The sequence below is a fragment of the Naegleria fowleri genome (assembly GCF_008403515.1).
Source record: "Naegleria fowleri strain ATCC 30894 chromosome Unknown tig29, whole genome shotgun sequence".
NCBI classification, from domain to species: Eukaryota; Heterolobosea; class Eutetramitea; order Acrasida; family Naegleriidae; genus Naegleria; species Naegleria fowleri.
The window spans coordinates 381,001-406,006 of NW_025407961.1; the positions used below are offsets into that span (position 1 = coordinate 381,001).

The window sequence follows — 25,006 nt, forward strand, 5'->3', positions numbered from 1 at the left end:
ATGAATCACCAAATATTCAAAAAGTGAAAAGCTTATTGGTGATATGCATTTTCCTATTCAGGAAGATTGATGGTATCAAACTTTCATCAAAAAAAACAAAATGACATCTGACACCGACTCTGCGCTCCTCAAAGAGGCCACACCTTCAACAACAGACACATCCACACACTCCCTTTCCTCCTCATCACAACCACAACACCCTTCTTCATCATTGACATCTTTCAATCCCAACATGACAACCATCCAAGTCACTCCCCCTCCATCAACTTCCGGAAACAAATTTAAATTATTCTTCTTTAAATTATTTCACAAAAGCCATCATGGTGGAGATCAACAACAACAGCACTTAAAAAGAAGTACTTCTTTCTTTGATCGATTCAAAAAGAATAATCACTCCAATGGCACCACTTCCTATCAAACTGTTTCTTCAAAATCTGATCTTTCAAAGAAAACTCTCACTCAAGAAGAGAATGAAAAGAAAACAACACATGAATTGAGCATGTCATTGAATGATTTGTGTGATGTTGTTGTTGAAGACAAGATCTTGAATGAACAACATCAACGACCACTCAATGAACACACAACAACTAGTACAACAACATCAACAACACCTTTTTTTCAATATATTGAATTTTTATTCCTATTTAATGCAAATTCCAATACTTTGAGTGTCTATAATGAAGACGAGTTGAAGAAAATGGTTCCTTATCATGGCTCTTTGGATGTCACCATTCCATCTCTACAACAAGCATTTCACTTGGATGATCATGGTGATGATTTGAGTTGTGTATTAAGTGTTCAACAGAAGAACATGTGTTATGTATTCACGGGTTCACATGATAACACGATTTTACAATATGAATATCAAAAGACATGCAAAGAACAGCCATTTAAATTAATACATACCTTTCAAGATGAAAAGAATACAGTAGAATGTCTTTCACATTACAAGAATCATTTTCTATTGTCTGGTTCGAGAGACAAAATGATTCGTTTGAGAAAAATTCAATCGAACAGTGATCAAGAACAATTGACTTGTTCCACCTTGCTGGCAAGATTAGAAGGACACACTAGTTGGATTCAATCTGTTTATGGTGGAGGTAGTGAAGAGTTAACCTTTGTAGATTCATGTATATTCTCTTCACAGAGAAGTACCTCAGTGAAGGAATCTGAAATTTATATGTGGAATTTAGAAAAACAAATCATTGTACAGAAATTAAGCGGACATGAGTGCACTGTTTATAAGATGGCGTCGTCGCCACATTTAAATTCAACTCTTTTAAGCGCTTCACAAGATAGTACGATCAAGATGTGGGATGTTAGAGCGAGTGGTGATCAGATGCTTGCGGGAGATCTAAAAGGTCATACCGATTGGGTGAAAGATATTGCAACCAGAGGTGATTACGATGTCATTTCTTGCTCGTTGGATGGCACTCTTAGATTGTGGGATGTTCGAAATACATCCACGTGTGTTAAATTCTTATTTGATTTGAACGAAAGATCTTTGAAGGATGAAAAATATGGGTTTACTTCAATGTCTCTCTCTAAAGACAAGGTATATCTTGGCTCCAATCATGCCAAACATTTGTACACTTATGACCTGAAACAATCACAAATGAAATGTTGTGAAATAGCTCAAGAAAATGCAATTGATGGAGTTTGTGTTGCAGCGATTTTCTAAATAGTTTTTGAATAATAACGATTTTTTCCAATACAAGACTTGTGTGTCATTCTTTTATTACGTTCAGTTGACTTGCCAAAATGTACATTGTTGAGTGCTCAAAAGTCTGCAATGATCAGAGTTTACTCTGACAAACGAATGGACCTAGCACCCCCTGGAGCAGTAAGGTAATCGGGAGTTTTCAAAAAACTAACAGGTGATGACGATCTTCCAACACTACTGTTTTCACTTAAAACACTTCGTCCCATGGATGAGGAAGATCTGTCGCTTGAAACAGAGAGTCTACCAGACAATGAAGAGGGAGTGTTTCGACGTATTTCTTCTCCTCTCAAAATATTCGTCCTAGTATTGTTTATCCTTCCTCTAACTTTCTTTTTGTTCTTGTTCTCTCTCATACTACTCATTATCTCTTCTTTGGTTGGGTTGTATTCCAATGTTTGAGGCCATTGTATGCCTTTCACATTCTCATACGAACTCCTAAACGATTTGCTTTTAATTGTCTCGAAGCCGTAATTATTCATAAATTCATTTAAGGAAATATATCCCTTCTTTTTAGCTCCCATATTTTCAATTATTTGATCTACATCCACATCCAAAATATATCTGTCAAATCTTTTTAAGGCATCCCTAAATAAAGGTATTGGTATTTTGTCATTTTCAACTCCAAAGGTGTTCCTTAATAATTCCATTCTAGTATAATAAACTGATTTTGAAACATCTGTGTTTTTAACAAGATCTTCAGCAACACCATAAGGCGCCCTGTCTTTTTTTGGATCCATTATTTTCTCGATATATTGCTCTGTTTTTTCTCTTCTTCTTTTCATAGCCTCATCTATCATAGATCCACAATATCTTGTCTCTCTCTGAGCAGTTGTTGAGTTAGTTCCTAATTTTCTATCTAGTTCTTCCATTGCACGAATAAAATCAGAATATCCAAATGCTCCTTCTCCTTTTGGGTCTGCCATTTTGATAAACTCATCTAACTTTTTGATTTGCTCAGTTTGAAATTGCTTTACAGCCTTAAAATTAGGAGTATCATCAGAAATGTCTTCCAACAAGTGGAAATCCTTTACAAGAGCTCTTTTGAAGTCTTCTGCACGAACCTTATTACCTGTGTATCCAGTGGCTTGCTTGATTCGCCTGAAGGCCTCTGATAAATTTGGAGAAAGACTATGAATTTTGTTTTTGACCACCTCTAAGACGTCATTGGTTTGAGAATAGTCTACATTCCTTAAATGAACAGGTACATGTTTTTCATTTTCAGCATGGCTTTGATTCACCGAATTATGTTTGGAAAAGTAGCTATTTATCAACTCTCTATCAAGGGAGCTCTTACTTTGCAATGAAGTGCTTGAGTAGCTTGTTGGAGATACAGATCGATTTGGATTGGTGTTGACAACGAAATGAGTGTTATATGTGGTGTTATGGAAACAGTCAGATTCTCGTGGCGGAATACCAGAAATGGTGCTTGATGTAGTTGAGTTCTTCTTTGAATACCCAGCCACTGAGGAAGGTCTTTTTAGATTTCTGGGAGCATCAAAGGACGTATGAGAATATTCCCGTATTGCTGTTGGACTGTCAAAATCAATTCTGCTACTAATCGTATTTAGTTTCTTGTCTATAGTATTTGGCGATGAGCTTCTGCTACTTCCGGTAACGCTAGAGGGTCTTTTAGCTGCTTGATTCCTGTCCACTCTGTTGCTTGAAGAGAGAGTTGATTCATTGAAGTTATCTCTTGGTTGTTTTGGGACATCACTTCTGTTTACTGGCGAAGGTGCTCTATATTGAATAGGAGAGGAAGATCGATTAGCTATGGGTGATGATGATCTGTTGGCAATAGGAGAAGCTGCACGTAGCTCTTCCATAGATGGTGGCGGTAGTGGAGCCTCAATTCTAGAGCGGTTTCTAATGCCACTGGTTGATTGAGGGCGCTGAAATTTTCTTGCTCCACCTTCATCATATTGTAATATTGGTGATGAAGCTCTTTCAAAGTTGGAAGTACTTTGAAGGGTAGAACCCGATTGGTTATGGCCGAGCTCTTTACGAATAAAACTGCTTGCACTCCTGCTCATCGGTGAGAGTGATGTTGTTGTGATTACGTAAGGCGATCAACAAAAGTCGAGAAATAGATGCAATTCTTGTTGGAGTGATGAGCGATCAAAATGAACGAGGAGGCTCCTTTCCTCAATGCTATGGTCCATAACACTAATAACTCCCAAGCTGCGAGCAACAACAAACAGCAAATCAATGGACTTTAATATTTTTTAACTGTTGTTTGTGCCTCTCATCGCCAATCAACACGTACAAAAGGAGATGATGGCTTTCCAGAAATAACGCTACTCCTTCGTAAGGAATGGACATGTTGATGTAATTGTAGTACTGTTTACTTTTCCTTGAACAACAAAGCAACCTCTTGAATGAGTGAAGTACTTAATGTATCATCGGTAGTCTTGAGTTCGACTGATACTGTGGTTGCTGATTTGGCTTTAACAAGAACAGCCAAATGATGTCCTTGACAAGAACAGCCATACATTTGATAGACCTGATCAGGAACAGAGTCGACAACTGTCAAGCGGAGCTGTCTTGCAATCTCTTTGGCTGCTGTATTTACATCACCAATCTTTTCATTAAGGGTACAATTCGTAGATGAAAGATATGGTAATTGATTGGTCTTCATCAAGTTTGCGAATTCATCAACTACAATACGTTTTTGGATAAAGAACATGGATGAAGGAATCTTCATGGTGAAATCCAATCTGTGCTTATCTTCGGTTCCAAGAACATATTCAATATATCCAGTAATTTGTTGTTGTCTGACAAATGATTGGCAAGTGAATGATGGATTCAAAGTATTAGTAGATTCTGGAGAGAGAGAAAATCCACATCTAACAACTCCTGTTTGTTGGATACCAGGTCTAACAAACTTGAGATTCATGGTACTGTCAATATTGTATGCAATAGCATTAACATCCTCATCAGAGATGTTCTCAAGTGAAATAGGAATAGACAAACTGTTTGCATCAAGTGGGAATGCTTTGGTGTTGTAGTAAACTTTGAGGTGATCATCACGACACAAAAGCTTCAACCCCTTCTTTCCAGTTGAAGGCTTCTTTTCAGGTGCTTTCTTTGTTGCTGTTGTTGCCTTCTTCTTTGTAACTTTCTTTTCCTCAGTAGCAGGTTGAGTTGGTTCATCCAACAGATCCAAAAGTTGTTTTCCTGAATCTTGTTTCACAGTCTTGGGTTTTTTCTTTGTAGATGATGCTGCAGCTTCTTTGGTAGTTGCCTTTTTCTTGGTTTTGGTTGTAGTTGCTTCAGCCTTTGATTCTTTAGTAGCCTTTTTCTTTGCTGGTTCCTCCTTCTTCTTTGGAATGATTGGAGAGCTACCAATTGGATAGGCTTTAATAGTAGGCAACTGCTCGTCAGCACCAATTGGTTGGGTAAGATCAATCTTACTTAGGGCATCCTCAACCTCAACAGGTTTGGTAGATTTAGTTGGAATGTATCCTTCAATCTGTTCAAACTCTGTACTAACTTGCATTGGTACTTCATCTTCCTCTTCTTGTGGTTTTTTAACTTTCTTTTTAGTTACCTTCTTTACAGTCTTCTTCTTTGGAACTGCTTCAGGAGTAGTTGGTTGAACCTTCTTCTTTGAGGATTTAATGGTGAATACATCCTTGTATTGTTGATAATTACTGATTGGAGCGTTTGGATCAGAAATTTCATGGCCTTCATGAGCATTTTCAGATTCAAATGGGTTTGAAGAAGCAAACTCAGAGGATGGAAGTCCAGGCACTTGGTTGAAGATTGACTCATCAACAAGAAGCTCCCATGATTTACCAATCCAGTTGTCCAAGTCTAATCCTTCTGGGATTGGAACTTTCTCTTGTGAACCAGGAAGCACAGGATTCAAAGGATCTTCAAAGATGGATTCAATTTCAGGACCAACATCTACACCTTCCTTTGACAATTGTTCATGAATGTCTAACAATGCCAAACAAGTTGAACATCTTTCTTGAATTTCAACGTCAGGAGAAGTAAAATACTTGTTGAAACCATCTCTAATGATGGTACGTAATTGAGAGAGCAATTCTGAATCAACCTTAGTATTATTTTGCTTTGGAAGATTGTCCAATTGTTCATTTTCTCCTTCCTGGTGTTGTGATTCTAAAGTTGAACTATCAAAGCCAAGAAGATCTTGAACCTGTTGTTCAGTAGGTTTTGTTTGACCCTTAGCAGCTGCTGCAGCATAAATCTTGGTAATTGCTTGGACATAACATGCTTTGATTCTATCTGGTAATGATGCAGTTTGTGGTTGGAGAAGCTTTTCCAAAACTTGTTTGTAATCAACATCTGCCTGTGTAATGAATTCACCAATGGTCCAAGAGGCAGCATACAATACGTCGAAAACGCTTGATGTCTCAGAACTTTCAGTAAGTAGATGTGGAGAGGTCAATAGATTGATCATTTCATTAACTCCATGTTGTCTCAAACTCTTAACTCTGATCAATACGTCCATAATATGTTGAGCAATCAATTTACCATGTTGGGCAGATTTAACATTTGTCAAGTGAATCAAAATATCCAAATACCACTTGAAATTTGCAATACTGCTATAATTATCCTTCGAGCAAGATGTAATAATTCTTTCAATAAGGAAATCTCTGTAATCTCCTTCAGCCTTCTCCAATTGCTTCATCAATCTAGACATGATACCCTTGATGTTCTTTTGATTAACAACGCCACAAAGTAGGTCTAATGCTCTGAATCGAATAGTAATATCTTGGTCCTCAAGACATTCCATGATTGTATCTTTCATGTCAGAGATAACTTTTGGATATTTAGATAACAAGTTGTTCAAACCAGCGAGACCCAAATATTTGAGATTTTGATCTTTGTCCTCGACAAATTGTTTCAATTTGTCAACAGCCAACTTTACAACAGTCATGTGTTCTTTCATTCCGACAGTAACAGTGACTAAACATTCATAGAGTAAACTCTTGGCTGGTGTGGTGCTGATCATGTTGGCAATAGGTTCGACGAGCTTTTTTGCCAATCTAGGCTCATGAGGTGCCAAAGCTCCCATCAATTTGACGATTTTGATTAATGTCCAATTGTTATTTACATTTGTCAATAACTTGTAAAAGATTGGAGCCATTCCGAGATAGTTGTGTGGATTTCTTCTAGCCAACTCGCAAATAACATTGACAGCAGCAGAAACGACAGCTGAATAGTATCAATAGAACCCAATTAATCTCATCATTACTGATCGGATCTCCAATTACTACTTACAAGGATGGGAATCACTAAGTTTTTCCTTGAGCCTTGGGAATGATGGTCTCAAAGCGTCAGGATATTGAATGAAAATTTTGTACATGCACAAAACAGCCTTCTTTCTAATGTATTGTCTTGAAGAGTTGAGAAGAGCAAGAATTTCGGAAGCCAAGTCCTTTGCTAGATCTGGAGTGGCAATGTTTGCGATTGCACTAACGGCCAATCCAGTATCGTATTGATTCAAACTCTTCAACTCTTTTCTGAATAATTGGTGAGTCAAGAGAATAACATCCGTTTGAGGAGTGAAGCCAAGAGAAGCAGCTAAATATCCAATTCTCTTATAGGTGAAGATTGGACTACTCATCACCTCCAAAATATGAAACGCAGCCCAATTCATGTCATAGCCTAACATGTGAAGCTATGATTTGGATGTTTGTTCAAGGATTTAATATCAACGAAAGGTTTCATGATATGTGGTTGAATGTTGTTGATGATGATTAAAATTGTCATCAAATTGTTTGTAGACGGGATTTCGGTTATGCAACAATAAAAATTACATACATAAGTAATCTTCTGTACACCGACGGCTTTTTTCTTGATATCGTTCGATCTGAGTTCTTCTTTTATCTCAGCAATACATGAACGAATGTAGGCATCTTCGTTGTTCTTGTTGGCACGGATGCCTTTCACCATATCCTGAAGACTCTTTTCGAACATTTTTTTGTGTGTAAAAAATCTCAACGTACGAAACAAAATCGTGGGTGGTTGTCCTTTCATGGTCCAAAATGTTTGGTGTTGAAACGTCATATTGGATTCGTCCCTCATCATGCAAGAAGTGATCGCTAATCCTCTAATCCTTTCGATGAAATGAGAATCAGTCTCATTAATGCTCAAAAGCAACATTATCTTAAAAAAAAAATCTTCCATTCGTCCCTCTTCGAAAAGGAATTGCTAACACGTTGATAAGATTGAAGTAAGTAGACAAGCACAACTGACACCAATGAATACACCATAGAGTAACCCTTGAACTCTACACTCCATTTTAACCAATCCTCAATACTAATAATTCTGTCGCATCATGGCAAACAAATTCGATTTTTCTCACAATCATTTCATCCTTTCACTCGTTGAAAAAATGTCAAATCTCAAGGAGAAAATCGCTGCCTTTGAGAACCGCAGTCTGATGGCGTCCCAGCCTCCTCCTCATCATCATAAAGAGCAGGTGATTCATTCCTCCCAACACCAACAACCACCACAAACGAATAGCAGTGGTGGATTGAATGTTCCTCCGTCCGCAGTAGGCCATGGTACTCCTTCTCCCTCAACTCCATCTGTTGCAACGAATATTAATCATCACCACACCACAACACCAACAATATCGGCAAAGACTCCTATGTCATCACATCACTCAAACGGTATGTCCTTATCACTACTATCGGAATTATCCAATCCTTTACCCTCTTGTTTATCAATAATAATAATAATAACTTAAATTCATGATTTTATCTTATCGTAGGAAAACAACTTCCACCAACACCAACGGATAGGAGCTCTCTCAATATTGGACTTTCAAGAAACATAAATCCACCTCCTCCACCGAACACTACTCCCCGATCAGCAACGATCATGACATCACCACCACCACCACCACAACAACCCAATAATAGTAGTAGCAATTCACATCACCCAATCACACCAATGGAGTCATCACCTCCACAGAATGGAAAATCTGAGCAAAATGATCAAGATGATTCTACATCCTCCAACGAAGATGAAGATATCATAAATAACAACAACAATGGATCCATGAACGGAGGAAACGGTGGTGAAGAAGAGCCTGAATCCATTTCTGATAACAATCAACAACAACACCCACAACAACAAAACACAACAACTTTATCACAACAAAAAGTACATTCTACGGACCTTCATCAATTACCAAAAAACAAACCTGCTGTACCAAATAGATTTAGAAACAATGGAGGAGGTACCGTAGCAAGTTCTAGTGGCACTAGCTCAGCTCAATTTAGACCCAAACCAAATCCAAAATTACCTCCAAGTCTTCCTCAACCACGACGTGCTCAAGCATCTGTTGACTTTGGAAGTAGTCGTATTAATATTGGTGGAGCAACAGGATCACCTCTCTCTGAAAGTACCACGAATAATCTTTCTGGCAACAATTTGACCGGTGGCAATCTCGTAACCAATTTAGATCCAAACTCAGCTATTTCGTACTCTGATTCTGCATCAGCATCAAGAATTTCAATGAGAGCAGGTAATAGTGGAATGGTTTATGCTTCTGGATTGTCTTCACTACCTGGTGACAAGGGTCCACAAGGAAAGTTTATTCCCTATATTCCAGCAGAAGTTGAGGCTGTCATGAGTGTTACCACTGGAAGTGCTGGTGTACATGCTCACACGATCAGTCGAACAAGTATGAGCATCAGTTCCATCGATTTAGATTCTGAAACTCAACAATTTGCTGCCATTTACAAACATCCTACAAAACAGCAACAAGATGCAGCCATAGTTTTACAGAAATACATTAGAAGATGGGAAGCCAGAAAGACGTATAAAAAGATTCAAAAAGCCAGAGTGAATCGAGAAAATTGTGCCAAAGAAATTCTTTCTACCGAGAAGAGTTATGTGGAATCTCTCAACATTCTTCAAGAAGTATACTTAAAACCATTCAAAGCAATGGCTGCCAAAGAAAAACCAATCATCAGCAAAGAAGAAGTTCAAGCTATTTTTTCTGACATTGATGTTATTTTGAACGTCAATACAACCTTTTTGAATGATTTAGAGGAAAGACTTAAAACCTATGAACACAATGTCCAGATTAGTGACATTTTCCTTACTATTGCTCCATTCTTCAAGACATACTCACGATACTGTAACAACTTTGATAAGGCCAACGAGGTTTTGAAAGAATGTAAAAAACGAGAAGATTTCAAAGAGGTGGTTGTCAAGATGGACAAGGATAGCAGAACATCCAAGTTAGGTCTTCAAAGTTATCTTATCTTACCTATCCAACGTATTCCAAGATATAGACTTCTTTTACAAGATTTGATCAAACACTCTGGTCCTGATCATCCTGATTACAAGGGATTGAAAAACGCTCTTGATAAGATTTGTGAAGTTGCTGACCATCTTAACAACACAATGAAAATCATTGAAGCTACCAATGACATTATTAAGATTCAATCTCAATTCTATGGTGATATTAACCTTGTAGAGCCTCATAGAAGATTTTTAAAGGAAGGAGCGCTTCAAGAAATTATTTCTTCAGATTTTACAAAAACAAGAGATACCTATATTCATTTATTTAATGACATTGTACTATTCTCTCAGAAAGGAGGAAAATTTACACTCAAAGTTCAATTTCCACTCAATGACTTGGTTATATTTAATTATGTTAATCAAGATGATCAAATTGATGATTTAATTTTCAAAGTACAGTCTCCAAGCAAAGCAATTATTCTGAAAGCAGCCTCCAAATCTGATAAAGATAACTGGGCCATCACCTTACACAATCTTATCAAGGAATGTAAAAACTCAAAGCGAAACAAGACACTTAATGTAGATGAACATACTATTGCCGACGATTCTTCAACAACGTTTGCTCTTGCTATGAGCGATAATGATGAAATTACTATTCCTCCTGAGGAATGTGTTCGAAGAATGAAAGAAGGATCCACCATGCTCAAGTATTGTAGAAATGCCAAACCTCACTTTAGAAGATTCGTTCTCAGTAATGACGGAACAGAATTAATGTGGGGATCTCCAAACAAGCAATCGAATGAGTCCATTGTTTCATTAACAGATGTGAAGAAGATTTGTTATGGACAAAACACAGCCATTTTCCAAAAGTATAAGAATCCTGATCTAGAAGGTCTTTCATTCTCACTTCTCTATAGAGATAGAACTTTGGATATCGTATGTAAGGATAAGCAAGAATATCATACCTGGGTTCAGGGTGTAACATACTTACTCTCACACATGGAAGACATTCTCAATCAGAAACGAATTGCGCCACCCACTGCTTCTAACGAACCAAAATTTGCGCCACCTGCCCTTGTACATGACATGGAGAATGAAAAACAAAAATTCAAGGAACAATTCGAAAGAATTGGAGATGCCTATACATGGGGTCAAGGTGCTTGTGGCGGTCTTGGGCATGGAAATCAAGAAGACAAGAAAGAACCTCTTGTCATGAAAGACTTTTTGTATTTGGATGTATCTTTGGTTGCATGCGAAAACTCGGCAGGTGCTGGTGTCATGTTTACTGGAGAGTTATTCACGTGGGGAAAGGGTGAGAAAGGTAGATTGGGTCATAGTGACACCAATGATAGAATTAAACCTACCTATGTGAAAGCATTGCAAGGAAGGAACATCAAACATGTCTGTATGGGTAATTTACATACGTTGTGTCTTGATGACACTGGTACTGTGTTTGCTTTTGGTGATTATCAATATGGACAATGGTAAGTAATTTCATTTTAATAGTAGTTGTGATTAACCTTTACGATTTTTCAATTTTATTTTTTCATCACTTTCCCAAACAGTGGTCTTGAAAAAGTGGATGGTTTTACTTCAACACCAACTCCTCTACCCATTTGTACGAATGGTTTCAAGGTTACTACGATTGCTTGTGGGCATTGGCATTCAGCTATTGTTTCCAATGATGGTCAATTATTAACTTTTGGAAGAGGAGAAGATGGACAACTTGGATTTGGAGATAAAAGTAATAGAGCTACTCCAACCAGAGTCAAAGGAGTTTTAGATGACTATAAGATTGTAGATGTTGCTTGTGGACTATGGCATACCATGGCCCTTACTGAAGAAGGATATCTTTTCACATGGGGAAATAATACCTATGGTCAATGCGGACACAATAATACTGACGAGTATTTATTACCAGCATTTGTGGAGACGTTTAGAAATATGCCTGTTAAGCAAATTGCTGCTGGTAGTGCTCACAGTGGATGTATAACAGAAGGAGATGGAGCTGTATATATGTGGGGTAATGGTATTTATGGTCAAATTGGAAACAATTCAAATACTCATGCATTGAGTCCTATGAGAGTCAAGTTTGGCAAACTTAAGGCTAAGCAACTTGTTTGTGGTGTCAACCACGCCATGACATTGATGGAAGATGGATCAGTGTATGCTTGGGGTGCTGGTACTTATGGTCGACTTGGTATCAATAGTGAAGGCGATCAACGAGTTCCTGTTCGAATAACATTCTTCGATGACAAGAGTGTTCGTACGCTTGGTGCAGGAGGTTCTCAAAGCGCAGCTGTGTGTGCTCACCAATGGGTTCCAGACAAGGATGCTACCAATTGTATGAATGAAAGTTGCAAAGCTAAATTCACCTTCCTTAGAAGAAGACATCACTGCAGATACTGTGGAGGTATTTTCTGTGGAAATTGTACCACAAAGAGAATCACATTACTTCGTTTTGGTTTTGATGAACCAGTTAGAGTTTGTGACAATTGTTATCAAATTTTAACAAATGCTGCTCAAACCTATAAGAGATAACATGTAAAATTATTAAACAAATTATTTATTTGTAAAAAGTGATTTGGTTGTGATTACGTGTTGGATATCTCAAAATTGAATTTGGAATTACTTTGGTTCTCTTGAGAACCCTTAAAATTGTTTTCATTATTAGGTGACAAATATCTGGTTGAATGGAATAATCATTCTTAAATTTTTAAATATTCATCAATTAATTTCTTCTTCATTCACTTCCACAATGCTATGAATCATAATATCTTCCAAAGGAGTGGTACCTTCTTCTTCGACGTTTCCTCCCATCGTATGTTGCTTGCTTCCAGTTGGAATTTTACTGATAGCTTTAATCACATTCATACCTTTTTTAACACGACCAAATACACCATATTTTCCATCATTCCATGGAGTTGGTGCTAATGTAACATAAAATTGTGAATTTTCACACATGCCGATTATTCCAGCTCCTGTATGTTTGAGTCTGCTTGTAACAAGTTCACTTAAATATCCATCAAAAGGTGTTCCTCCTTTTCCCGTGTTGGTTGGATCACCTCCAATGAAAACATGATTCGGTTGTATCGTATGAATAAGAGTATCATTGTAATATCCATTGAGAGCAAGTTCTTGAAAATGTTGGCAAGTGATCGGAGCATGGGAAGTGTAGAGCTCTATGATGAAGGATCCAACGCTGGTATCAAATTTTAAATATCGGGAATGAACGGAATGGAAGGTTGAAGAGGCATTTTCTTCTTCCGATAGATTGTCGTTGTTGTTTAACATTTTTTTAACTGTAAATAAATTTAAATTTAAATATTTTATTATTTTAAAATAAATAAAATAATAAAATATTTATATCATCTCCTTCATCATCATGATTGAATAAAAGACACTACCCAGAAACGCCAACTCCTCTATGAAAATATTGCTAACGAATGATTGGAGAGATAGTGTGTGTGAACTGTAAATGCACCATTTCCCAAAAGGAAGGTTTGATTCAATAATGACAATATATAATCAACTGTGTTAGTGTGTGTGATTGTAATTTTTGTGAGAGAAGACCAATCTCACATCTCGGATGTCGCCAATCAACATCTTCGAAACCGATTTACCTTTTCGGTGGCACTTTCCTCTCATCTATCTCATAAAAACAAACACACCCCACACGTGCGTTGCGACAACATCCACACAACCACACCACCGATGACCGTGGCCAACACAACCATTTTCCTCCTCTTCACTCTTTTACTCTCCGTGTTCACTCTCTCCCACAAGTTACCTTTGTTTTCAGTCTCTGCTCAAACATTGAATGCTTTCTCTTCTACAGACAAAACTAAAATTGTGGAACGACATAATTTGGTGAGATTTAGTCCTTCACTTTCTCCACCTGCTGCGAATATGAAGTCAATCAGTTGGGATGATCAATTGGCTCAGATAGCCGCAAACTATGTCGATAATTGTCTATTTGAGCACAATCCAAATTTGGGTACTATTTACTCAGGTGGAGCATTGGGAGAGAATATTTACATGGCCACTGGATCGTCTGTGAATATTGGCAACTCCAGTGTTGATTCTTGGGCGAGTGAGAAACAATACTTTACATATCCAACCACATGTCAAACAGTAAGTGATGGATCATTTCAATGGATCATGGTTATTGAGATTGTCATTCCTTGTTTCACTCGTTTATATATATATATATGAACATATGAACAAAACAACATGTGGACACGATATTTCATTCATGAATTTCTTTCATTTTCCTAACTAGGGAAAAGTATGTGGCCATTACACTCAATTGATTTGGGCCAACAGTGTTAAGGTTGGATGTGCAAAGAAAACATGCAGTACTGTTCCCAACTATCCAAATTTTAATGGTGCCACTATTGGTAAGTGTATGCTGTTATTCAAATATTCATAATATATTTGGTCATATATGGAATCATCACAGTGGTGTGTGATTATTTTCCTGCAGGAAATTATAATGGTCAGAGTCCATATATTGCTGGAACGGCTCCACAACCATCACCAAAACCCATTACGAGCACAAACCCAAAAACAAATTCCTCCTCAATCATTCGTCCCTACTCTCACCATACAGTCATATTTTGGACGCTTGTGGTTACAGTTTGTTCTTTCCTAATGATGACAATGTACAACTCCAATTGAAATGAATGAGTCACTCACTCTCTCGTGTGTTTGTGTTTATTAAATGGTTTCTAATTTTTCTTATTATATCGTAAATCGTGTCATAGGACGATGAGGCTTTGTTCTTTGTCTCTTCTTATTGCTCATACGCCTCCAACAAGTAATGTCTCACTTCCCTCGGAGGTACCTTAGCCAATGCACTTCTCGGCAATTCATTCATGAGACAAATCTCACCTGGCAAATCTTCAGGCATGCGACCCACGGAGGAGAGTACTGAACGAGGAGCAAGAGTCATTCCATCCTCCAAGACGTGATGTTTTGTGGAGAGCATACTCACTGGTGGCAACACCTCTGCTGAGCTGTAACCTATTGTACCAATCCCAACGGACCACATGTTGTTCGAATTGTTTGCACATATTGGGAGAGTGATGAAATCATCAGAGTGCTAATTTGTTGGGCCTTCAGAGAATCACAGTGACACATACCTTGCTGGAGAATAGATCCAAAATGTTTAAGGGCTTCTTCTAATTTTGGAGTTGGCATTAATTCAGTTCCATAAATATGATATTTCTCAAACGTGTCAAATCTGTTTCTTTTAGTTTGGATGATCCAACAAGTCTATCAATAGACTTGGAGTTGTGAACATTCAAGTCACTTGATGAAGTGGAATCAGCCTTAAAAATTCATCAGCTGTGAATTCTTTGGGAATGAGTAATGCGGCACCACTCAAGAGTGTTGGCATGATCATTCCACTTCCAGCTCCTTGAATTGGAATTCCAACTAATGAAACTTCTTGACCCAATTTTGGTCCCAATTCCACATTTTTCACAGTGAGTGTTAAACTTGTTAAAAAGATACCATGAGTTGCAGAAAGTGCTTTGGGTTGGCCTGTGGTTCCACTCGTAAAGCCAATTGATGCCAAATCTGTAGGTTCAATCGTATTGGCGCAATATTCGAGAGTATCTTTTGATTGTTTCAACTCTGTGGTGAAAATATTCTCCAATTGATCAAAGTGAAAATGTTTCACTTGAGGAACCAATTCTTTGAGTGCATTCACAACATGTTCGCACTGTCCATGATCATACAGCAATGCATTGGGTGTCACAATTTCAATCATTTTCTTTAAATATTCATGGTCTGCAGTCTTTGGAACTGCCACCAAAATAATTCCTGTTTCCATGCAGGTGAGATAACCTTGCAAATATTCCTCACTCTTTGGAAGACAAATGAAACACTTGTCTCCTTGTTTGAGTCCTTTCATGGTGAGTACTTGTGCAATCATCAATGTTCTCTGTTTCAATTCTTCAAACGTGAAGGAAATAGTTGGTGATGAGAGTGGTAAGTACTTTTAAATGTTCTTTTTACAACTTGGATCAAGGTGGCACATAACAACAACAACCATTCGATTATATTTTGAATTATTGAACAGGTGAGGATTTCTTTAGATACTTGAATGACAGAAAAGTGAACCACATGCCCACTCAAGCCCTTAGAAATGGTGAAATGATCAAAGTGAAAGCATGTGAAATTCATGTTGGAGACATTGTTAAGGTTGAAAAGGATCAATCGTTTCCAGCAGATTTACTTCTCATTGCATCAAGTGTTGAAGATTCGAGTTGTAAAATAGAGACTGCAAACCTGGATGGTGAAACCAATCTTAAAACTCGCTACACACCCAACGTTCCATTCTCTTTCGATACGATTGAAAAGTTATCTTCAATGAAGGGGAAAATCTCATGTGAATTACCAAATCAGGATATTCACACATTCAAAGGTTCGCTCTCCCTTGAAGGTCATTCCGTTCATGAACTACCACTTTCTCACCTTAATTTACTGTTGAAAGGATCCATTCTCAAATCCACCGAATACGCCATTGGTATTGCCGTTTACACTGGAAAAGACACTAAAATTATTAGAAACATGAATAAGGGTCGTGTCAAATTCAGTTCTGTGAATTACATGTTGAACATTTTTATTGCAATGGTGGCCATTCTGTTGGTCGCTTTGTGTTTACTTTTTGCAGGGCTCTCCTCCTACCACGAGTTCACTTTTCCTCGAAAATACACCTACACTGGTCTACCAAAATTGAAAGTGAATGATGCAGCAAGTGTGATTCTTTCTTTCCTTACCTTTTATATCTTGTTCAACTTGTTGATCCCAATTTCATTGTTTGTCACGTTTGAGTTTGTGAAAATTATTCAAGCATGGTTCATCACAAGAGATAACCAATTAGCTGTGTATGGAGCAGATCCTCACAATCCTGAGAGAAATATTCTGGTGAGATCGACAGCACTTTCGAGTGATTTGAATGCAGATTTAGCCAAAATTGACATTATCTTTTCAGACAAGACAGGAACTCTGACTGAAAGTTCCATGTTCTTCAACAAGTGTTGTGTCGGTAGTTCCTACGTTCATGATGACCTGCTTCATAAAGGTGCACTAGGAAATGAATTGACAAGAATGAAAGATCTCTTGAAAGATAGATCTCTCCATTCGGTGGAAATCACTCCTGAAGAAGAGCAATGGTTTAACACCTTGAATACTCTCCTCCTACTCTCATTGTGTCATGACGTAAGTCCAAGAGAGAACAACGAATCCTCCTCCTCTCAAACTCTTAACACCGAAAGCTCATCCGTCTTGTTTGAAGGAGCAAGTGTCGATGAAATTGCTCTCGTTCAAGGTGCTTTTAATAATGGATTTCAAGTCAAGTTTTGCTCTGATAAGAAAATCATCGTGTGTATTCTGGGTAGAGATAACATCTTTGAGAAAGTGTGTGAAATTCCGTTCACTCCAGAACGAAAACGAATGAGTGTACTTTTTGAAATTCCAGAATCTTTTCTATGCGACTATCCCGTGTACAGAAAGATGTACAATTTGCGATCAGTGACAAGCAGTAGTAGAAGCCTTACATCGACCCTAAATGGTATTGATCGTGCCTCCGATGTGAATTCAAAAGTTCTTGTTTGTTTTACTAAGGGTGCAGATAGTTTCCTTTTTCCATGCATGGAGTCACTTCATTCCAAGCAACACAAAGCAAGATTGGATGAACAAATTCTCAATTTTGCAAAACAAGGACTCCGAACCTTGTTATTGGCCTTTAAATTTGTGGATACCACTCATGCTCAAGACTGGGTCATGAAATACCATTCAATCAAATCCATGACACATCTGGATCATAACACTGAATTCACTTTGGAAGCACTCGAGAAAGAGATGGAAACGAATTTACAAATTGTTGGTGCAACTGCTATTGAAGATATGCTTCAACCACAAGTACCAGAAACTATCAAATTCTTCCTCGATGCAGGTCTACAACTTTGGATGCTTACTGGTGATAAGCGAGAGACAGCTCTCAATGCCGCTTTTTTGGAAAACTTTTTAGATGAAAATACTCAAATTATTTCTTTAAATGGAGAAGATGGTTCCATTGAGAGGTCTCCTGAAAGTATGAATAAGGCCATTGAGGATTTACTGGCATCAAAGAATGATCCATCCAATTGTGGCACCTCTCAAGCTTTAGTAATTGATGGACATGCATTTTCACAATGTATGGAACATGAAAGTAGTACTAAATTATTTGTGGAATTGATTAAGAAATGCAAGACAGTCATTTGTTGTAGGGCAACTCCAAAGCAAAAAGCTCAACTCGTCGATATTACAATGAACAGACTTGGAAAAACAAGTTTGGCCATTGGAGATGGTGCCAACGATGGTAAGTTGTTTGAGATGAACATCATGTGGGAATGAAAACTTGTCTTTACAGTTCCAATGATCTTAAAAGCAAAAGTTGGAATTGGTATTATGGGCAAAGAAGGAACACAAGCCAAGTTAGCTTCGGATTATTCCATTCCAAGATTTTACATGCTGAAACGATTGTTGACTGTTCATGGAAGATATTCTTACAAGAGATCAGGTATGTTTTAAAAAACTCGAGTGGAAGATGTTTCATGTGGTCACTCCATTACTGAAACAACACTCGGATGTATCTTCATATCTTATTAATATTCACCATAAATAATCTTAAATGTAGCAAAACGCATTCAATACTCCTTCTACAAGAATATTACTCTCACATTCATTCATATATATTTCACTTTTTACACCATGTATTCAGGTCAAACGCTTGTAGACAGTAGTATCTTGTCATGGTACAATTTGATTTTCACAATTTTGAATCCATTTGTTTTTGGATTGTTCGATAAGGACATTCATGAAAAACATTTGGAAGACCCTGAGACTGGACCTAAACTTTAGTTTGAAAACGGAAAATATTTTCAATGTCTACACATTCATCAAATGGATTGGAAGTGCCATACTTCACAGTGCTATTATTTTCTTCTTTATTACCTATGCTGCACATCCTTATGGTTTGGCTTCGAAAGGAATGGAAGATGGATTGTGGTTGAGATCCATTTTGGTTTGTTCATGTGTGTATTGTGTGGTGAATTTCAAATGTTATTATGAGATGGAGAGTTTTACCATTTTGCATCATTTGGCCATGGCTATTTCGTTCATCTTGTAGTATGGATTCAATGCCATTCAAGCGAATACTCTCAATAGAAGTTTTGTGATTACTGACATTAACATGTTCAAAGTGTGGAATGTTGGAATAGTTTCTCTTGCTTTTTGGTTAACTCATATTTTGTGTGTCATTACACCATTGACCATTGATCTTGCATTGTATGGATTTAAATGGTTGTTTTGGCCAGACATGTATCAGGTGGTGAGAATGAACCAAAGTTCTAATAAGTTGAAGAAGAGCTCTCATGAAAACAAAGATCAACAACGTTCTTATTATAGGCATGCTGAATTGAAGCAGCTGAATTCAACCATGCGTTTGAACGAGAGTGAGTCTTCTTTTTCGTCGTCTCAGCCAAAGTTTAATTGGTAAATACAATGTGATTCATGTTTAAGTGCTGGTCTTTATTCTATCCTAAAAAATTTACCTTTGATGAACTTTATTTTTCCAAATTGAACTTCTGCTCACATAAAAACTCCATCTTTCATCAAACCACATTAAACATGATCATTCGAAGCTTATTTGAAAGGTATTAAACAACGAGATCAAGACACCAGTTTAAATCTTCACCAATCTGTTGATAATAACAATATCACCAACAAGAATCGAAAGACTTCTTGTATCTCACAGTTCATACAACCAAAGTCGCCATATTCCTGGCAGGCATCCCGTCCATATCCAACAAAGAGAAAAACCATCAAGTTAATACCTCAAAGCAGCTTGAACAATCTAACGAAGTATAATATTAATCAAAAGAAGCACTTTAACTTTAAGAATGGCTACGGCCATATCACGATGAATGCACCTCATCCCGTCCGATTTGAGAAGTTAAGCATCGTCGAGCTGCATCAGTACTGAGGTTGGAGACAACTTGGGAACCTGCAGTGCTGTAGCCTTTTTTGCAACTCTTTTGGGTGGCGTGATCTGGTCAAATGTTTTGATCAATAAACATTCCTCTTGTTTGATTGTTGTATCAATATCCATCATCAACAGTTCAGTGATTGATCGTCTTATGTGGATGGCAACAATAGGAATTGCGAAATTCCCTCTCAATTTGGACATCACACAAAATTCTCAAAACTTTATTTAAAGATTCTTGGAGAAAGGAGCATTGAGTCTATTGACTTGTTCAATCAAATTACCATTGACTTCATCGAATCCTCTCTTGTTATCTTGCATATTCAAGCATGGAGTTGGCAAGTTGAAAACTGCTGGGTTTGGAACATTGTTAGTGAAATCAACCCATTCTTCAAAGATCGCATTATCCAAATGTCCACCCTTGGTCAAGACATTGATTGGAATATAAGTATTAGCAGCCAAAATCAAACGAGTGTTCCATCCAAAGACCTTTTCTTCCCACACGTCAGCCTTCAAGGATCCACCAATAGTAATTTGATCAACTTTGGTAGCATTGTTGGCCAAACAGAAAGCTGGCAATTTACCCTGGAGAGGATGAGAGGTACATGTTCTGGTGCTTTCATCATAGACATACATTTTACCAATATTGTGCTTCAAGTAGATTTGAACGTGCTTGTCTTGAGGATCAAGTTCGTGAATGTCAATTCTTTGTTGTTGGAGAGCAGCGTCATAGTAGACTTTGTGGAAGTCATCGTAGTGCTGTTGTTGAAGTTGGATTTGTTGTTGTAGATGTTCAGTTCATCATTTCGAGTGTGAATGGATGTGGTGGTGTGGTCAAGTGGAACATTTCAGTGGTAGTGGTGGATGATGGTGAGATTTCAAGTCAAATCACGGAAAGAGACCAGGTATTTAAATGATTGGTGTGAATGTTGTGGTGATGCCGATGATGATGATTCAAGAAAAAAGAGAATGAGTGTGAAATCATTATTGATATGATCATCATCATGGATGTATTCAAAAACATACCTTCTTTGGATCCATCAACATTATGGAAGCAGTGAATTGCTTGTCAAGACAATGTTGGTCAGCACTGACAAAGCATACAGCTGCGATCAATAAAAGAGCAACGCAAATGATTGATTTCATTTTTTTGAGCGTAAAGCAGTTTGACAGTTGGCAGAGAGACAAAACAGGCGCTGTTGGAGTTTGGTGCGTTTACAATCCGACCAGGAAAGGCTCTCATTGGTGGGGACCGGACCATAGCGGAGAGTGGTGCAATTTGATCTTTCAGATGTGAGAGAATTGAATTTTATGAATGACCACTTACGACAAAATTTTTATTCTTCTCTCATGAAGCATTACTGGAGAAAGACTATTGACCAAATACTTGGCAGACAACAGCAAACTGCTGCTTATCTTGTTTGAATTGTTTTTTCATGATTGGATCTTTGGAGGAGTAACCAATGACTTGAGTGCGTTCGGCATTAGCCAGTGTGTTGACAGCATTTTTCACATGAGTAAAGATCTTGAATGCCTTATCGTCACCCTTTGCTAGCGCATATAACTTTCCAATGAGGTCCAATAGTTTGTTGTTCAGAGAAGATAGAAATACAATGCTGTTTAGCAGCTCAGCAGCACAAAGAGCTTGCTTTTTTCTTGGATGAGAAATCTTCATCTTTGCCCAGAGCAATTATTTCTTCAACAGCTTTTTCAATGATGGTATTTCCAATTGCAATCAATTGTTCTTTGTAGTCATCATCTTCCATAAACAATTCGTCATTGCTACTGACACCAGTGTATCGATATGGAAGAGTTTGTTGTGAGAGCGCGCTCAACGTAGATAGAGTGTAAATAAATAGTCTTATCTTTGCATCAGATCCGGTGCCCCAATCATATTCTTGAATAAGATTTAACAGTCCTCTCATAAGGTAGAATGGACCTTGTTCTGGGTGTCCTGGTACAGAAACAAAACAGCTTGAAATCCAACAAATCATGGAGACTAATTCTTCCGTGTTATCTACAACTGTGTTATCGGGAAGAGTTTCAATTCTTGGAATGCTATTCATTGTTTCGATTGCAATCTTGAAGAGAGCATTAGCTTGTGGCAGCAAGTTATTCATTACCGCATATTGACCAGTAAGGACAAAAAGTTTGGTTCTCTTGAATAAGTTTGAAAGTGATGGAATGGTAATGTGGCAGAAGGACACACATGCCTTGACAAAAGAGCTGGTTTTTGTCGTGTGTTGAGCTTTAACGAACTTGTAGGTCTTTGCAATCATATTCAACGTTTTGATGACCAGAGCTTCATTAATTCTGTCAAACATGCAGAACGATCGTCTGCAATCGGTGAAAAAGTTGAGTTGTTTCTCGAGAGCCATACCAAAATCTATACCATTAACAAATCCAACCAATGCTTCACAAACTTCTTCCTTCTCAAATTCTTCGGAAAGAGCATTTACAGAGTCATGAACTGTAATGGCAAGATCGAACAGTGAGCTGATAACAACTGGATCTGCTGCGGTTGCGCTCTTTCTTTTAGCAAATGCCTTGAGCATTCCCTTGCTGACTTGAACTTTTCTAGTTGTAGAGAGCATATCAAAGAGAGGTAAAAACTGTTGAAGGTTGAATACCTTAATAAAATCGTCAGTGTTTTCTAAAACAGTAAGAAGAATATTTTGAATCTCTTCTTCTACTGTTTCAAATGTTGTAAGTCCGCTTGATTTGAGATGGTTCAACAAGTCTTTCATCAAAATGTTCACTTCTTTCAAAGTGAAAGATTTGCAAACAAATTCTATGAAAACTTCTACAACTGAAATGTAATCTTTGATGTCTTTCATGGCCGTCACATATTTCCATATCTCGTTCAAAAGCTCCAATTTGTGGCTATCGTCAGGTGGACAAACACAAAATTGTTCTCCAAGAGATTTAAAAAGTTGATGCTTTGGTAATGAATCATCACATTGCTTAATTTCATATATTAATATTGAGGCTGCATGAGATACTAAGTGGGCCTCAAACGAGCTGATGATACTGTTCAAGAAAATAGCGCTAGATTTTCCTTCTTTTTGATATCTATCTAGAACTTTGTGGAATAATGGTTCACCAGCATCCTTTCCCAAGACCTCAAGAATCCAATCCAAAGGAGGAGCTAAAAGATCCATATACTGTCCTCTATTAATTCCAGTTTTGTTGAGGAATTTTTGGAAATGATCTTCTTCAAATTGTTGTTGGGTAAAAACAAAGTCGTCAAACAAAATCATTAAATAATCTTTCTCATCTGGAAGTAATTCGAAGCCTTTTCTTGCTAAATAACAGCGAGCATAATTAGCAATTAGAGGATCACCAATACCTCTTATTTCTTTAGCAAGTCTAACCAAATCTTTCTTGAGTCGCTTGTCGCCTTCATATAAGAATTTGTAGCTAGAAAGGATGGTCATTTCAAGATATACTCTTCCAAGCAATTCACGAATAGATGCAACTTTGTAGTGCCAATTTCTACAAACTTCTTTAGCATCCTCGGTGACATCGTGAACTGTAAAATTCTTGGGTAACTTTGAAATTACTTTACCAGTGATTGGATCTGTCTTTGAGTTTTTCTCTGCAATTCTTTTATAGATCAGTTTGCCGAAAGTATCCAAAACCTCGCTAACAAGCACAAACATGCTTGGATAGAATTGAGGAACAGTGTTTCTTCCCAAAATTTTTGAGCACTTAATTACGATTTTGAGAGATTTCACACGATCATTTTGATTGTTCCAAGCATCCTTTAGCTCTTCGTTGAGCTTTTCTAAATGGCGAAGATAGTCTTTTTGTGCCATATATTGTGTATCTTGTTCTTTTTCTTCCCTATCTAATTCATCCAATCTCATTTTCAATCGGTCCTCGAGTTTGATAACTTTTCCTTCCTCCTCTTCCATAATATTCTAATTGGAAAATAATATAAGATAATAGTAAATTACGTAATTGTGGTGTTTGAAAAATTAATTATTGGTTAAAGAAACACAAAATGCCAATATAACAAACATACAGAAATAATCGGAATGTTCTTATCTGTGGTGTACTTTTTCAGATACTTTTGCTTCTTATAGGCCCAGTTAAGATATCCAGCTTTCTGTCTAGACCCAATTTGTCTATTTAGCTGGCCAGTTATAATCAGAGATGGTTGATGATCCAATCTTGCTGATAAAGGATCAACATATGGTAATGGAGACCCTGCTCTCAAAGGATCCAATCCAGAAGAAGATGAAAGAGGGTCCGATGATGCCATCACCACTTTTACAGCATTGTTCTTTTTCTTGTTCGAGAGAGGATGGTCCGCTGTTTGAATATTTCCCAATTTTACAAGCCCATTCGCATAATTATTATTGATATCAATTTCTTCCGTTTTGTAATTACGGATTTTAGGCTTCCTATTGTATTGTTTGATTCATTAATATTCGTCATCATGATCATCCATGAGTATTTTCATGAATGTGGATGGACGGAGTTTTGCACTCGAAAAAATCTTTTGAAAGGATCAAGCACTTTTACCTACCATTCGAATTTGCTCATTTTTTGGTGATAAATGAAAGGACTGCTGGATTCTTTCTTGATCTTTCTTTCTTGTTTCGTCATCATGATATGACTTGGACCTGATATTCTCTCAACACTCATGGATGTTACTTCCTCATGTCACAAAGCATATGTTGTAAGCTCCTTCTTTAAGAATTATTTTTAATACCGGCCCGTCTGTTGTATTACTTGCATTTCCCTCATCAAGCAAAAGAGATTGAACACAAACAGGTTCGTTGCATTTCACGTTTCCAAATTATTTTGTATCTTGGAGAAACTCTCGTATCGGAATTCTCGGCGCTAAAAATTCCAACCATTGCAAGAAAAAATTGAACCCAAAAATTTATTATTCACCTTCGGAAACCGGATCATAGTTGCGATCCTCTCTTGTCACAGCATTACATTGGTAGTGGTTTCACATTAGCGTCGTAAGACTCCCACCTGCCCTTTGTAGGCTTATGATAGAT

At 37.5% G+C, this 25,006-nt stretch overlaps 11 protein-coding genes across 11 annotated transcripts; 4 read left to right on the forward strand and 7 right to left on the reverse strand.

The window, feature by feature from the left end:
- Positions 1–100: 100 nt before the first annotated feature.
- FDP41_002393 (uncharacterized protein) lies at positions 101–1,681 on the forward strand (the record flags this gene model as incomplete). Its single annotated transcript, XM_044705582.1, has 1 exon — positions 101–1,681. One exon carries the CDS (start codon positions 101–103, stop codon positions 1,679–1,681), a length of 1,581 nt encoding a protein of 526 aa, XP_044563286.1.
- Positions 1,682–1,803: 122 nt separating this feature from the next.
- On the reverse strand, positions 1,804–3,753 carry FDP41_002394 (uncharacterized protein; the record flags this gene model as incomplete). Its single annotated transcript, XM_044705583.1, has 1 exon — positions 1,804–3,753. One exon carries the CDS (start codon positions 3,751–3,753, stop codon positions 1,804–1,806), a length of 1,950 nt encoding a protein of 649 aa, XP_044563287.1.
- A 311-nt stretch (positions 3,754–4,064) lies between these two features.
- FDP41_002395 (uncharacterized protein) lies at positions 4,065–7,669 on the reverse strand (the record flags this gene model as incomplete). The annotated part of the gene is made up of 3 exons (XM_044705584.1): positions 4,065–6,904; positions 6,971–7,370; positions 7,514–7,669. 3 exons carry the CDS (start codon positions 7,667–7,669, stop codon positions 4,065–4,067), a joined length of 3,396 nt encoding a protein of 1,131 aa, XP_044563288.1.
- A 418-nt stretch (positions 7,670–8,087) lies between these two features.
- On the forward strand, positions 8,088–12,493 carry FDP41_002396 (uncharacterized protein; the record flags this gene model as incomplete). Its single annotated transcript, XM_044705585.1, has 3 exons — positions 8,088–8,367; positions 8,469–11,436; positions 11,518–12,493. 3 exons carry the CDS (start codon positions 8,088–8,090, stop codon positions 12,491–12,493), a joined length of 4,224 nt encoding a protein of 1,407 aa, XP_044563289.1.
- A 186-nt stretch (positions 12,494–12,679) lies between these two features.
- Positions 12,680–13,246, reverse strand: FDP41_002397 (uncharacterized protein; the record flags this gene model as incomplete). Its single annotated transcript, XM_044705586.1, has 1 exon — positions 12,680–13,246. The coding sequence occupies one exon, from the start codon at positions 13,244–13,246 to the stop codon at positions 12,680–12,682; it is 567 nt and encodes a 188-aa protein (XP_044563290.1).
- A 420-nt stretch (positions 13,247–13,666) lies between these two features.
- Positions 13,667–14,632, forward strand: FDP41_002398 (uncharacterized protein; the record flags this gene model as incomplete). Its single annotated transcript, XM_044705587.1, has 3 exons — positions 13,667–14,086; positions 14,235–14,352; positions 14,415–14,632. The coding sequence occupies 3 exons, from the start codon at positions 13,667–13,669 to the stop codon at positions 14,630–14,632; spliced, it is 756 nt and encodes a 251-aa protein (XP_044563291.1).
- A 115-nt stretch (positions 14,633–14,747) lies between these two features.
- On the reverse strand, positions 14,748–15,154 carry FDP41_002399 (uncharacterized protein; the record flags this gene model as incomplete). The annotated part of the gene is made up of 2 exons (XM_044705588.1): positions 14,748–14,977; positions 15,097–15,154. The coding sequence occupies 2 exons, from the start codon at positions 15,152–15,154 to the stop codon at positions 14,748–14,750; spliced, it is 288 nt and encodes a 95-aa protein (XP_044563292.1).
- A 103-nt stretch (positions 15,155–15,257) lies between these two features.
- On the reverse strand, positions 15,258–15,893 carry FDP41_002400 (uncharacterized protein; the record flags this gene model as incomplete). Its single annotated transcript, XM_044705591.1, has 1 exon — positions 15,258–15,893. The coding sequence occupies one exon, from the start codon at positions 15,891–15,893 to the stop codon at positions 15,258–15,260; it is 636 nt and encodes a 211-aa protein (XP_044563293.1).
- Positions 15,894–16,084: 191 nt separating this feature from the next.
- Positions 16,085–18,865, forward strand: FDP41_002401 (uncharacterized protein; the record flags this gene model as incomplete). Its single annotated transcript, XM_044705592.1, has 3 exons — positions 16,085–18,323; positions 18,375–18,524; positions 18,642–18,865. The coding sequence occupies 3 exons, from the start codon at positions 16,085–16,087 to the stop codon at positions 18,863–18,865; spliced, it is 2,613 nt and encodes an 870-aa protein (XP_044563294.1).
- A 1,351-nt stretch (positions 18,866–20,216) lies between these two features.
- On the reverse strand, positions 20,217–21,134 carry FDP41_002402 (uncharacterized protein; the record flags this gene model as incomplete). Its single annotated transcript, XM_044705593.1, has 2 exons — positions 20,217–20,747; positions 21,015–21,134. The coding sequence occupies 2 exons, from the start codon at positions 21,132–21,134 to the stop codon at positions 20,217–20,219; spliced, it is 651 nt and encodes a 216-aa protein (XP_044563295.1).
- A 482-nt stretch (positions 21,135–21,616) lies between these two features.
- FDP41_002403 (uncharacterized protein) lies at positions 21,617–24,539 on the reverse strand (the record flags this gene model as incomplete). Its single annotated transcript, XM_044705594.1, has 3 exons — positions 21,617–23,911; positions 24,016–24,397; positions 24,523–24,539. The coding sequence occupies 3 exons, from the start codon at positions 24,537–24,539 to the stop codon at positions 21,617–21,619; spliced, it is 2,694 nt and encodes an 897-aa protein (XP_044563296.1).
- Positions 24,540–25,006: the final 467 nt, after the last annotated feature.